Consider the following 15226-nt stretch of genomic DNA (forward strand, 5'->3'; position numbering starts at 1 on the left):
AGCTTCCTGCAAAGTGAGTTGATAATTTCGCTTTCAATTTTGCATTTACTATTTCAATAGAATCCACGCATTGCCTTGATGCATTTAAGCACTGACTAAGTTTGCATGGTTTGAAAGGAGACACTGAAGATGGCTTCAAGCTGCTTTGTGACCATAATTTATAGAGATTCCATTCTGTTTCTGCTTTCACCAACATTGTTGGTCTTTTGTCAATCATAATGAAGCAATCTTTTGACAGTGTTTACATTCTACTATCAGAGTTTTTAAAAATGTTACCACAATATAGGTAACCTCTTTGCTTCAAAGCCGTAGTGCCCCCCTCCCTCTGATTTACATGCACACCTCAAATATATATAAAAAAATAATAATACAAAAAAGCATAAATGATTGACTGAAATATTACACAGAGGTCTGAATAGCACTGTCTGCTCTCTCCTGCTTCGCTGGACTTCTCTGCCAAATTCTCTGATAGGCAAACGCATACAGAAAGGGGTCCGCACAACTGTTAACAAAGGTAAGACACTTAAAAAAGTCCCCTGTCAACTCACTAAAGGTCTTCAGTTTAGCAGATGTAACAGGGTGTGAATACTTGAGTAAGGTGGCTGAGATGTCCACAATGTTAACAACATGACCAGGAACCCAGAGAATGATGAAGGTCACAGTAATTCCAGTGACCAATCTGGTCATCCTTTGGGTGCTGAAGAGGGCTGTCTGGTTTACTCGCTTGTGAAGGAAGAAATAAAAGGTGACCAGAATGGAACCCAGAACTAAACCCACCAAAGTCTCAAATAAAAGAACAGCCACTATTTCCCAGTCCGATTCAGTGTGTCTTTGACATCTTAGACCGGAACCAGTAACCACTGTATTCCTTGTTGCAACAGCAGGCCCGGTTAGGATGCATGCAAGTCCCCATAGTGCAAGTAGCAATACCTTCTCACCTCTCCTTCCCAGTCTGGCCCACTGATGAGGGTAGAGAACTGACACGTAGCGCTGCACACTCATCATAGTCACACTGATGATATTGACGTATAGGCTGCAATAGACCATGAAGGAGAAGAACTTGCAGAGCCCACGGCTAAGATTCCAACCACACAGGAGGGAGTAGATCCACACAGGGAGGGTGGCCAGACACAGGATGTCAGAACAAGCCAGATTCAGCATGAGTTTCAGGGTGACATTATCTATTTCTACCTGGCGCAGAATGACCACGATGACAGCTATATTTGCAGGGAGGCCCACTAGGCAGCACAGTCCCAACAGTGTACTGGAGACGATGTCGCCAGGATTCACCGAGGTGATGTTAGAGATGGAGATGTTGAGCTGATCCATGGTCATGACTTGAGAGTAGTGATCAGAGTGGTGTGAAGTCAGGAAACTCACTGTTCTTCACACTTCACACTGTCTATTTTTAACCACATACAGTGCCTTCATAAAGTATTCATAACCTTTTACTTGTTCCACATTTCTCACCCACCTACACACAATACCCCATTATGAGAAATGTTTGCAAGTACTATACTCTACACTGTAGTATCCCTTGATTGATTGGTTGATTTTATTTGACTATTTAAAAATACAATACAACCACAAATGTGGATACAATGCACTTAGAAATGTGTTGAAAATAACCAAAATAAAAGTTTAAAATGTATTTCCATGATGGTCCTAATCCAAACATCAAACATGTTACACATTTACAGCTAACACACATGAAGAATTACTATAGTATATTATGGTCTAAATACTGTAGTATTACTATATTTTTAAACTATGGTATTCACTTTAGTGTTTTTGCTGACTTTACTGTAGTATTTACTGTAATATTTTTTGCGGACATGACTAGTATACTATAGTATTCACTGTAGTGTTTTAGCAGACATAACTGCAGTATGCTATAGTATTCACTGTAGTGTGTTTGCGGACATGACTGTAGTATACGACGGCCATGTCCGCAAAAACACTACAGTGAATACTATAGTATACTACAGTCATGTCCGCAAAAACACAGTGAATACTACAGTAAAGTACTCAAAAACACTACAGTGAATACTATAGTATACTACAGTCATGTCAGCAAAAACACTACAGTAAATACTATAGTGTATATAAATATAGTAATACTACAGTATTTAGACCTACATTATACTATAGTATTTTTTTTATGTGGGCCTCTCTGAAAGGGCAGACTACAATGGAAAGGTGAAGTAGTGACCGTGCACTTGAATCCAACACGGTATATTTTCAAGTATTCCAAAGCTTTTCTCCATCATACTTTGTAATTTATCTTTGTTTAGTTTAGTTAGTCACATAATTTCTCAATTTACAATAAATGAGCCAATCAGATGTGCAGTCAGACTTATTCACCACTCCTTTTGCCTAGTCCCTCTCAACCATACAGCTTTTCAATTTCTCATCAATCCATGGGGCCTTAATAACAGCTCTAACAGTCAGTTTCTTAATAGGTGCATGCTTATCAATAACTGGAAGAAACAACTTCATAGATGCATCAAGTGCAGCGTCTGGATGCTCCTCATTACACAGATCAGACCAACAAGTATTTTTTTGTATCTTCAACATAGGAATCAGTACAAAATGTTTTGTATGATCTCTTATACACTGTTTTAGGCCCAGCCTTTGGAACTTTGGGTTTTTCTATATATTGCCACTATATTATGGTCAGTACATCCGATGGGTATGGATACAGCTTTAGAGCAGAGTTCTGCAGCATTGGTAAAAATTGTATCGTTGCACGTGGATTATATTGTTCCTGTACTGTTTGAGGATAGCTATCTGTGGTTATGAGATGCATTGTTTTTGCTTAGTATTCTGCTGGTATTGATGTAGATGGATCGTCCAGGCCATGAAGCATGAGTTGGAGATCCGAGCAGGTGACATGCCACCCCAGGACATTTACCAAATGTCCCCCAGCGATGTTAAACAGCTGCTGCTGGATGTCCTTCAGCCACAACAGCATGGCAGGTAAACACAAGCACAAACACAAGCCTTGACACACACACACACACACACATTTTTTTATTCTATTTTATTCATTTCCCTGTTCATTACCCGTCCCAGGTCCTGGATCAACAGGCGTCAAATCGATGGTTCCCTCAACAGGACTCCCCATGGCTTCTATGACCGAGTGTGGCAAATTTTGGAGAGAACTTGTAATGGCATCGTAGTGGCAGGGATCCATCTACCACAGGTAGTGTTGGTTATTGCAGTTGAGACATAATAATCCTTCTTTATTTACATCCTCAAACTCCACATTTAATCACATCTCTGAAGGACCACACTATAGGCCCCCTTTGACAGTGTTGAAATGCCCCAAAATACTATTTGAAGTACAGTAGGCTGCTTGGCACAGCAGTTGATTCAAAATGATGATTTGAATAAATACAGCAGATCCCCATTGCATCACAATAACCCACTATTAAATACATTTCTGTTTATTTGAGTATGTGAGTTCGTCTTTTTGGTAATAATTGGTCATCGGGGTGTTCTTGCCTAAAGCATTACTGTTAAAATCTCCCACTTTCCTTCCATTGCAGCAACCTACTCTGTCTGACATGACCATGTATGAGATGAACTTTTCTCTACTGGTGGAAGACACACTGAAGGACATAGTGCTGCCTGAGTACAGGCAGATAGTAGTAGAGGTATGGGCCAATCAGATGTCACTAATTTACAGCTGCATGTTTTCCATACACCGCTATTGGTCAAACAGTACGCTCCATTGACTATCTTACCCACACATTTAATCTAGTAACCTTTCCACTACACATTGGGTTTACAATACAAAAATCCTAATTGTACACACATTTTCTCATGGCTCCTAATCTCCATGGTTGCAGCTGCTGATGGTGGTGTCCATAGTGTTGGAGAGAAACCCGGAGCTGGAGTTCTCGGAGAAGGTGGACCTGGACGTTCTGGTGAAGGAGGCCTTCCATGACTTCCAGAAGGACAGGAGTCAGGAGGGGATGAAGAAAGAGGTAGGTGCTATGCTCTGCCCTAACCTGTCAACTGGGCTCACAGGATCTAAGGTTGGGTCAGACCACTGTCACACAAGCTCCTTGGAGTTCATGCAGCATGCAAGCTTAGCTATTGTACGTCCATAACGTTGTACAGTACAAGTTAGATCTGGTTCAGGGCAGCTAAGCAGGGGCGGTGTGTTCATTAGGGCGATATGGGCGACACACTGCCAAACGGGAAAGGGAAGGGATTTTTTTTCTAATCAATTATATCACGGCAACAGTAGTTATCAGTGTTGTAATCTAGACGTCTGATCTGCCACAGTGCCACACTGCCACTAAATGTCCAATCAGGCTAAAGTCGTGCTTCAAATGCCCCCCCCCCCCCTTTTGGGGCGATTTCAGTCAGGTTGAAAATCGCCCAGAAGTCTGTCATAGACTCCCATGTAAAATCTATTTTTTTCAAATTTCAGAGCTTTCAATACAATCTCTATGGGTTTCTGAGGGCTTGCACTTACGCGCTTTCGTCATACGTAACGTAACGTAACCTGAACGTAACTAAGAAACTACTCTTTCACCCTGAAGGCGGCAAGGCAGACAGCACCGCTTGGACAGCGACTGGTGTAACCGACATGCACCATCTTTCAGAAAAGATTAAGAAAAATGAGCTGTCAAAGACCCACATATAGCTGTTTGAGATTGTCTTCTTTGGGGAGAGTGAATATTGCCACTCAACTGGATGAGGGATACAGGCTAGCTGTCCGCCGCCACAACGATGAGGTTAGCAACAGCAGAGTCGTGAACACTGTCTACGAGAATCGAGACGACCTCATAGAATGTTTTGAAGCCATCCGGACGGGTTCATTGGGTTCATTTGACAAGCACACCGTGAGAGAGGCAGCTGGCTACGTGAGGATACTACATGATGAAGATTTAATTTTTTTCCTGCGGCTTTTTCACAAAATCATGCCCCACGTCGACATTCTGTACCAGAAGCTACAGAAGAAGGACATCGATGCTGTCTTTATCAAACGTGCCCTCGACAGCTTCACAAGCAAGTGCAGGCCATAAGGTAAGATTAAACAATATCAAAAAATGTGGTAAAAGCTCTTGTTGATCCTGCAATCTGAACAAATACCAAGATGCTGTATTTTCAGCTGATATTTCATTTGTTTATGGAAATGCATATTGTTTATGCAGTGTTGAGGAATGTGAAAGAACACCCTTGATTATTTTTACTGTGATAACTTATTTTGCTTTTGTAAGCCAACACTTTTGAGATCAGTCAATAAATGCTTCTGGTATTGACTTATATGCTGCCCCTGTCTTCATGTTGTTGCTGGACATATCTTTTTAAAAATGTGTGTAGGTCACCTAAATCATCAGAAAAATTGCCCCCCCTGAGAATTTTTTCAGGAGCCGCCACTGCAGCTAAGTAGAAGCAGACCTCATATTCAAGGGGAGGACATCTTGTGTGCTTTGGCGATTAATTATTCTGGTCAGTCTCGACTTAATTCATTAATCGGTAAGGATGGGAATAATTGTGTCACGTGTTTACTTGTTATTCAAATCAGATATTTCCAATCTGAATAGTTGTTCACTCTGCATGTCGTTGCTGAAAAGCATTGTTTGTTAGACAACTTTTGACAGTTTGCACTGTATATAACAGTACTGCTAGTTTGCAATGAAAAACCATGATTGTCCCCAGGATGATATGGAGGAGTTCTATAAGACACCTCCGATGGGCAGGAGAGGCACCTCCAGTTACCTGACCAAGGCTGTGATGATTCAACTGCTTCAGGGAGACGTGAAGCCCTCCAAGGATGACCCCTGCTCGGTCAGCTAAACTAAATCCATTCAGCAGAGTAGAGGAATCCACCGCTACTTTACTTCGTCGAACCACTAACAACATGCTAAATTAGTCAGCAGCACTGACTGTTGTTCCACCAGCAATACCCTCCTTGTTCTGTTAGCTTCAAGATATTGGGACAGGATGTATCAGATCCTATTAACACCGTTACTACTGTTAACAACATTGCAAAAAAACTGAAGGACTCCTGTTACCCTCTGAAATCCTTGCATGTAGACTTTTCTGTATAGCATTAGCATTGTGGGGCAGCCCACATTGTTGATTGTAGTTAATCAATAGCATGATATGCAAAACTAAAGTTGCATCCCAGTGCACACTTTTTGTCTAAGTCTTAGGAAGTACAGGTCTTTCTGAAAGCCTGATCGCTGTATTTTTGTGAATGTGGTCAATATACAGTAATTTAAGTTCCTTCACTCTATTCAAATTATGGATTAATTAAGTTGTTTATGTTGATGTGTTTACACGTGGTTTGAGTGTGCCTATCCAGTTTAGTGAATCTGAATTTAACTTTTTCAATGTGTATGATGTTTACCAATGTGTTCCGTCACTCTATCAAGGGTATTTTGTAAGCTCAATACTAGTTTCAAAAATAAACTTCAGGAAATTGACATCCTGTTGATTTTATTTGCTTAGGTTCATCATGTTTGAATTTTGAGGAGCATTACCCCTACTATAGACTATTTGCCTTGTATAATTGAAGATAAGCTAAATTTGTAAAATGCTTTATAATCGCAACGTGGTGTAACGTATTTATTTTTCTTTGGGCTGCAGTTGCGACAGAAATGTAATGATTATTCAAGCGTGTCTATTTGTGCCTGGGCGTATGTGTATTGTATTGGATCCCACCACTAGTAACTCCCACTCATGTCAGCTCAGCTGCAGTCATACCAGTCTCACCGCTGGAGCTGGAAAATAACATAATTTGACATAAAAAGGAGGGTTAAACACTGAGAAAAGCAGAGGAATTATTTCTGCGTAGGACTCAATACATTATATTTACTTCAGAATCTATTCTAAAGCTGCTTTATCACTTGGACTGGAGAATGGGATTGATAGATAGTCAAGCTTTGCAAAAGATAAATACATACTTAAAAGGTCATGGTTGTAGGTAAGGTTGTTTCAGTGTTGAGTGTTCTGAAGCAAGGAAGTCCACAAATAAGGATGATATTCAGACCATGCGAAGTCTGCCCATAATACATACATTACATGTGTGCTTTAGTTATTATTAGTTAGAGCAGAGAACATGGTCTGCAATCTAAATCAGACCGGTGTATGAAATGACCGTAGCAGTCAAGCATTTGTGGAGAGCAATTTATTAATATGATACACTGTTATTTATTGTACACCTCATTCTGATGCTGCAACAATTGAAGAAACATTTAATAGGAAAAGCAAATATGCTGGTTGTATATGTTACACTAACTTGTTACTTTATGACCGGACTCATCAATTCACAGTTCAATTCAAAACTGCAGAGCAGAACTATTGTTCATATTTACTGAGTAAGGTCTCATCCCCTCCTCATCCCTGTAAAAGGTGTAATGTTTTCTCTTAAAGAACAATCATAAAAGTTAACTGTGCATTAAAGTCAGAGTATGTATTTTGCTGGCAGCAGTAAAAGCATATTTTATGGCCAATCTGTCTCAAGCGTTTGGGCCTGACAGTCAGAGCTTTTTTCTGCTCCTTCTACATCAACACACTGTACCATGAAGGGTATCAAAGACTGTGCCACTTGAAGATGTCTCAGACAATGTTTCACGTTTTCTCAAAATGATGGTCATTTTATGGTTTTAGGAACCAAAGGGCTGAATAAAAATGATGAAAGTTGATGTAATGTGTGTGAAGTTATATTATACCTGTTTGTTTCATGTTTGATGATGGTGGCTGTAAGGGATTGTAAGGGAGATGAAGTATGTTTCTATATCACTGTATTCTATCTTTGTCACTGACTGTCATGTTGCATGTACTGACAACAATAACATTTTTTCTCACCTACTCCATCTCCAGCTTCCTGCAAAGTGAGTTGATAATTTCGCTTTCAATTTTGCATTTACTATTTCAATAGAATCCACGCATTGCCTTGATGCATTTAAGCACTGACTAAGTTTGCATGGTTTGAAAGGAGACACTGAAGATGGCTTCAAGCTGCTTTGTGACCATAATTTATAGAGATTCCATTCTGTTTCTGCTTTCACCAACATTGTTGGTCTTTTGTCAATCATAATGAAGCAATTTTTTGACAGTGTTTACATTATACTATCAGAGTTTTTAAAAATGTTACCACAATATAGGTAACCTCTTTGCTTCAAAGCCGTAGTGCCCCCCTCCCTCTGATTTACATGCACACCTCAAATATATATAAAAAAATAATAATACAAAAAAGCATAAATGATTGACTGAAATATTACACAGAGGTCTGAATAGCACTGTCTGCTCTCTCCTGCTTCGCTGGACTTCTCTGCCAAATTCTCTGATAGGCAAACGCATACAGAAAGGGGTCCACACAACTGTTAACAAAGGTAAGACACTTAAAAAAGTCCCCTGTCAACTCACTAAAGGTCTTCAGTTTAGCAGATGTAACAGGGTGTGAATACTTGAGCAAGGTGGCTGAGATGTCCACAATGTTAACAACATGACCAGGAACCCAGAGAATGATGAAGGTCACAGTAATTCCAGTGACCAATCTGGTCATCCTTTGGGTGCTGAAGAGGGCTGTCTGGTTTACTCGCTTGTGAAGGAAGAAATAAAAGGTGACCAGAATGGAACCCAGAACTAAACCCACCAAAGTCTCAAATAAAAGAACAGCCACTCTTTCCCAGTCCGATTCAGTGTGTCTTTTACATCTTAGACCGGAACCAGTAACCACTATATTCCTTGTCGCAACAGCAGGCCCGGTTAGGATGCATGCAAGTCCCCATAGTGCAAGTAGCAATACCTTCTCACCTCTCCTTCCCAGTCTGGCCCACTGATGGGGGTAGAGAACTGACACGTAGCGCTGCACACTCATCATAGTCACACTGATGATATTGACGTGTAGGCTGCAATAGACCATGAAGGAGAAGAACTTGCAGAGCCCACGGCTAAGATTCCAACCACACAGGAGGGAGTAGATCCACACAGGGAGGGTGGCCAGACACAGGATGTCAGAACAAGCCAGATTCAGCATGAGTTTCAGGGTGACATTATCTATTTCTACCTGGCGCAGAATGACCACGATGACAGCTATATTTGCAGGGATGCCCACTAGGCAGCACAGTCCCATCAGTGTACTGGAGACGATGTTGCCAGGATTCACCGAGGTGATGTTAGAGATGGAGATGTTGAGCTGATCCATGGTCATGACTTGAGAGTAGTGATCAGAGTGGTGTGAAGTCAGGAAACTCACCGTTCTTCACACTTCACACTGTCTATTTTTAACCACATACAATGCCTTCATAAAGTATTCATAACCTTTTACTTGTTCCACATGTTGTTATGTGTTGTGTTACAGCCTGAATTCAAAATGTATTCAATTGGTTTTTTTCTCACCCACCTACACACAATACCCCATTATGAGAAATGTTTGCAAGTACTATACTCTACACTGTAGTATCCCTTGATTGATTGGTTGATTTTATTTGACTATTTAAAAATACAATACAACCACAAATGTGGATACAATGCACTTAGAAATGTGTTGAAAATAACCAAAATAAAAGTTTAAAATGTATTTCCATGATGGTCCTAATCCAAACATTAAAACATGTTACACATGTACAGCTAACACACATGAAGAATTACTATAGTATATTATGGTCTAAATACTGTAGTATTACTATATTTTTAAACTATGGTATTCACTTTAGTGTTTTTGCTGACTTTACTGTAGTATTTACTGTAATATTTTTTGCGGACATGACTAGTATACTATAGTATTCACTGTAGTGTTTTAGCAGACATAACTGTAGTATACTATAGTTTTCACTGTAGTGTTTTAGCAGACATAACTGTAGTATACTATAGTATTCACTGTAGTGTTTTAGCAGACATAACTGTAGTATACTATAGTATTCACTGTAGTGTTTTAGCAGACATAACTGTAGTATACTATAGTATTCACTGTAGTGTTTTAGCAGACATAACTGTAGTATACTATAGTATTCACTGTAGTGTTTTAGCAGACATAACTGTAGTATACTATAGTATTCACTGTAGTGTGTTTGCGGACATGACTGTAGTATACGACGGCCATGTCCGCAAAAACACTACAGTGAATACTATAGTATACTACAGTCATGTCCGCAAAAACACAGTGAATACTACAGTAAAGTACTCAAAAACACTACAGTGAATACTATAGTATACTACAGTCATGTCAGCAAAAACACTACAGTAAATACTATAGTGGGCCTCTGAAAGGGCAGACTACAATGGAAAGGTGAAGTAGTGACCGTGCACTTGAATCCAACACGGTATATTTTCAAGTATTCCAAAGCTTTTCTCCATCATACTTTGTAATTTATCTTTGTTTAGTTTAGTTAGTTTAGTTAGTCACATAATTTCTCAATTTACAATAAATGTGCCAATCAGATGTGCAGTCAGACTTATTCACCACTCCTTTTGCCTAGTCCCTCTCAACCATACAGCTTTTCAATTTCTCATCAATCCATGGGGCCTTAATAACAGCTCTAACAGTCAGTTTCTTAATAGGTGCATGCTTATCAATAACTGGAAGAAACAACTTCATAGATGCATCAAGTGCAGCGTCTTGATGCTCCTCATTACACAGATCAGACCAACAAGTATTTTTTTGTATCTTCAACATAGGAATCAGTACAAAATGTTTTGTATGATCTCTTATACACTGTTTTAGGCCCAGCCTTTGGAACTTTGGGTTGTTCTATATATTGCCACTATATTATGGTCAGTACATCCGATGGATATGGATACAGCTTTAGAGCAGAGTTCTGCAGCATTGGTAAAAATGGTATCGTTGCACGTGGATTATATTGTTCCTGTACTGTTTGTAAACACCCTGGTAGGTTGATCAATAACCTGAACCAGATTATAGGCACTCTTTACAGTGAGCAGCTTCCTCTTGAGCGGACAGCTTGATGAAAATGAGTCTATATTCAGGTCACCCAGAAAATAGACCTCTCTGTTAACATCACACATTATCAAGCAATGCATACATATTATCCAGATATTTCATGTTGCTACTTGGTGGTCTATAGCAGCACCCCCAAATAAGAGGCTTTTGTGAATAAGTGAAGGAGAAAACATTTTGAAGCTCACTACGGTCTGTTTCTCCTGCCCTTTTCCTATAGTCATTTTCTGTTGATTTGAGTAGCCATGTTGTGGAGATTGAGTCACCACAACCCTTTGCTACCACCTGGTGGACATCCCTTCGATAGACGTGCATAAGCAGAAATACTTATATCTGTCCACCAGGGGACAGCAGAATCCACTTATAATGATGACTAATCTTAGTAAAGAGTGTGGTCCTAAAATGACGAATTACTGTCTCCTGGATGGCAGAATTCTCAGTTCAAATCTGAGAACAATTAGCAAAAATAATGTCTGTATCAGTTTTACAGTCAAATCTTCCATTGTTAAGACAGCACCTTATACATTCAAGTTTGTCTTCTCTGCAGAGAAAAAGAGGGGGAAAAGAATGACAGACTGTAAACTGTTAAGATAAACAAATGTACTGTTTTTGCACACTGGCCAGACAGAGTTTGCTTTTCCACCAGATAATCTTGCTAGGAACAATACAAGGTGACAATGTGAGGGAGCTGGCAGCAGCCACTGCTTGGCCTGGCCTGCTGGCCTGAGAGAGCAAGGCCAGAGCTGCTGAGCTGGGGAGAAAGGGAATTCTGGGTGATGTATTGTTGTGCAGACAGATGAGCTGTGGATGTGGGACTACACAACCTTCTCTCTCTCACTCACTCCCTGAATCGAAGTATTCACATGGCAGTGTAATCAGCCTTTTCCCTGGAATAGACTGAACATTATATGGCAACATAGAGATAGCATGCAAAGTTAGAAAAAAATACACTTCAATTATATCTGATACATAAGGTGTCTCTGATGTCCTCTACTAGACTGCCAGAGCTAGTCCCCTTAAAAACAACTCAAGCCTTCCAGTTTGTTTCAATTTATTTCTAATGAGAAAAACAAAACATCACAACCTTATCCATAATGGTTTATGAAGCAAGTTTATTTTACTAAAAATGTTTACAAATGGATAAATGATACCCTTGCCTCTGCTGTAAATGACTGGTTGTCAAGTATAGGTCATTTTGTATGTTGCATTTCTTTACAAGCTGAATATGGTGTTTGGCCTTATCACACACCTTTTCCCTTGTGCTCCCAAATACAGTATCTGTGCAGAGCAGTGCTGTGGCTTGTAGTAAAAACACATTGAGCTTTCTCTTTATCTAAGATTGATGATAGCCATGAAATTACTGCAAAGACTATGGTACTGCGCCACTGAGATTACAGTTCATATTGTTAGTAACACAACATTTTGCATCCCGGGGTAGCTCTGAGAAGAGACTCTCTGTTCATTACATCTGTGCAGTGTCTCAGGGCAGAAAGAATGAATTAGGAAAACCCCGTGACATGGAATAGGCCCTACAGTCACCCCATCCCTCATGTGCTGGCAGCAGAATAAGGAGAGTGACATGATGACATAGACTCGTCAGCACATGCCTCATGTCAGAGATCTATATCCTGCCCAGCACAGAGTACTTTAGAGATAAACCAGAATGGATGATCTGAGAGTGGGGTTGATGCCTGGAAACATGTGTTACAGTATCATACAAAGCATATGTAGCACAGGAGGCTGCTGAGGGGAGGATGGCTCATAATAATGGCTAGAATGGAGTGAATGGAATGGAATCAAACACGTGGAAACCATGTGTTTGATGTGTTTGGTACCAATCCGTTGATTCCGTTCCAGCAATTACTATGAGCCCGTCCTCCCCAATTAAGGTTCCACCGGTCGCCTGTGATCTGCAGTATACACAACCTTTTTTTAGTAGTCTCACGTTCAGCATTTATTGAGGGTTTAAGTGCAAATAAGGATTATTCATAGATTTAAATGATAAAAGCATCCAAATCCTACTCACTGCATTGTTTCAGCATTTAGATGTCACGCTGCTGGTGCAAAGCTGTTCAGATTAATACAAACTCATGAGAACAAAATATAAACATATTTATCTAACACACCCACCCTTAAGAAAAACATGCAGGAAATAGGATAAATGCTAATTTCCATCAATCAGCAGTGGTTGATTTTTAAGTGCAATATTGTGCTTGGCACCCCTTGCCATGTTTCGGCTGGCAGAGCCTGTGTGCGTTGTGGCAACAGGGGAATAAATAGCACGGTTGCTATTTGTGAGTACATTTTTGATTTTCATAACCTTGAGCTAAAACCAAAGAGGAGAAGAGTTTCCGCAGTGGCAGCCTGTGCAAGTCATAACTCAGCTAAAGGCTGGTGGATGCCAAGGCATGGCATAGGTAACGCTCTCTGTATCACACGTTCACTCATCACTTAGTCCTAATGTTCAATTTACCCTCAACACTTTCCTCTTGACATTGCTGTTTCCTCTAGAAAAACAATGCACAATGTGTGACTGATTTATCCCCAAAGTATGATTTCTCTCTTTTTTTAAATATGACACATCAAACATTGTCTATATTGGCTGCTGTTGTATAACGTTCAGGATTAACTTAAAAGGATGGATAGTTTCAGTCTCAATAATATGTTGCTGTGCTTAGTTGGCTACTGTTGTAGGACATACACATACTGTAATATGCCAATTATATTACCATAATATATATATATGTACTTTTTTGTATTCATGACCCTATGACCCTACCAAAGAGAAGACAGTCTTCTCTCCAACAGATGGAGCATTCACAATGTTAAGCATATTCCTCCATTTCCACCTCTGCATAAATCATCAGCACTGCTGGCAAATGTTGCATTGTTCTTTCTCCTGTTTCATTTCAGAACAAACAAGACAGCACTAGTGCCTTCAGCCAGAGGAGGACTGACACTCATATTAGAGAAGGAAAGGCTGTTTAATCTGTCTCGTGTCCAGCTCTGATACGGTGTGTCTGATACGGTGACTATTCCCCAATCTACTCATTCAGATGTGCATAGTGACGTGGGTTTTATCTCCCTGTGATTTGTTGGCTGAGGACGGCATGCAGGATGCCCTGCGATATCCTCTGTAATCCCACTGCGGGATGATGTCATCGGCCTCCGGATGGTTCCAGGGATAAAGGAGTGTGGACAGGCTTTGGGTTTGGGAGGCGATTTGCCATGGGAAGCCATTCACAAGCACATTATACCCCCATTATACCGCTAATGTTACACAGTGCTGCCTCTTGCGCTCATTTCCTTCAGAGGCTCTGCTGGTGCTGGTATGTTCATGCCTGTGGCTCCAACGTTAAGCAATGCTAACCACAGGCTAAGCAGGCGTACACAAGAGACTACAAAGGACTTTGAGTCTCAGGGTTTGAGATAGTGTTCACTTTGAGGTGGTGTCTTCTCACAGTTTACTCTTTTTATTGACAGGTAGAACCTCAGTTCCTTTAGATCATCAGCAAACAAACACAAGATAATAAAGCTATTGTAAACAATAAATCATCAGGAAGAGACAAAATATTTATATTTGCAGATGCATCAACAACAGTAAATTGCCCCCTGGAATGGAAAGGGGAATGGAATTTGTTTGGAAAGTAATCATTTCCAGTTCCAATGTCTTAAAACGATCACTGCTAGAATCTATGCTCAATAGGAAATAAAATATGAATATTATTTATTGTAATACATTCCCGGAGATTCTTAGGGAGAAGTACCCTGAAATATCAGCATCTGACTAAATGAGTTTAGAGGTGCAAGGTCATTGAGTGTGAAATCATTCTGCTGTTGCACTATGGGTGCAGTAGTTGCAGGTGAAGGTCAGTGTATTTTTGTTGTTGTTATTTTCTCCCCATTTTCTCCACAATTTCGATATTGTCTCATCATTTACATTTAAGTCATTTAGCAGACGCTCTTATCCAGAGCGACTTACAGTTAGTGAATACATATTTTTTTATACTGGCCCCCCGTGGGAATCGAACCCACAACCATGGCGTTGCAAACGCCATGCTCTATCAACTGAGCTACATCCCTGCCGGCCATTCCCTCCCCTACCCTGGGCCAATTGTGCGCCGCCCATGAGTCTCCCGGTCGCGGCCGGCAGCGACAGAGCCTGGATTCGAACCAGGATCTCTAGTGGCACAGTTAGCACTGCGATGCAGTGCCTTAGACCACTGCGCCACTCAGGAGTACAGTCATCACTGCAACTCCCCAACCGGCTCAGGAGACGAAGGTCGAGTCATGCATCCT

At 40.5% G+C, this 15226-nt stretch overlaps 2 protein-coding genes and 1 long non-coding RNA gene across 3 annotated transcripts; 1 reads left to right on the top strand and 2 right to left on the bottom strand.

Moving 5' to 3' along the window:
* Nucleotides 1-399: 399 nt before the first annotated feature.
* Nucleotides 400-1329, bottom strand: LOC311111336 (type-2 angiotensin II receptor-like; the record flags this gene model as incomplete). The annotated part of the gene is made up of 1 exon (XM_084154057.1): nucleotides 400-1329. One exon carries the CDS (start codon nucleotides 1327-1329, stop codon nucleotides 400-402), a length of 930 nt encoding a protein of 309 aa, XP_084010183.1.
* Nucleotides 1330-2849: 1520 nt separating this feature from the next.
* On the top strand, nucleotides 2850-3598 carry LOC311111306. The gene is made up of 3 exons (XR_014610767.1): nucleotides 2850-2979; nucleotides 3076-3205; nucleotides 3552-3598. It is a non-coding gene; the product is annotated as an uncharacterized lncRNA (long non-coding RNA).
* Nucleotides 3599-8245: 4647 nt separating this feature from the next.
* On the bottom strand, nucleotides 8246-9175 carry LOC311111337 (type-2 angiotensin II receptor-like; the record flags this gene model as incomplete). The annotated part of the gene is made up of 1 exon (XM_084154058.1): nucleotides 8246-9175. One exon carries the CDS (start codon nucleotides 9173-9175, stop codon nucleotides 8246-8248), a length of 930 nt encoding a protein of 309 aa, XP_084010184.1.
* Nucleotides 9176-15226: the final 6051 nt, after the last annotated feature.

Source organism: Coregonus lavaretus (assembly GCF_964263955.1).
Source record: "Coregonus lavaretus genome assembly, chromosome: 37".
Taxonomy (NCBI): Eukaryota; Metazoa; Chordata; class Actinopteri; order Salmoniformes; family Salmonidae; genus Coregonus; species Coregonus lavaretus.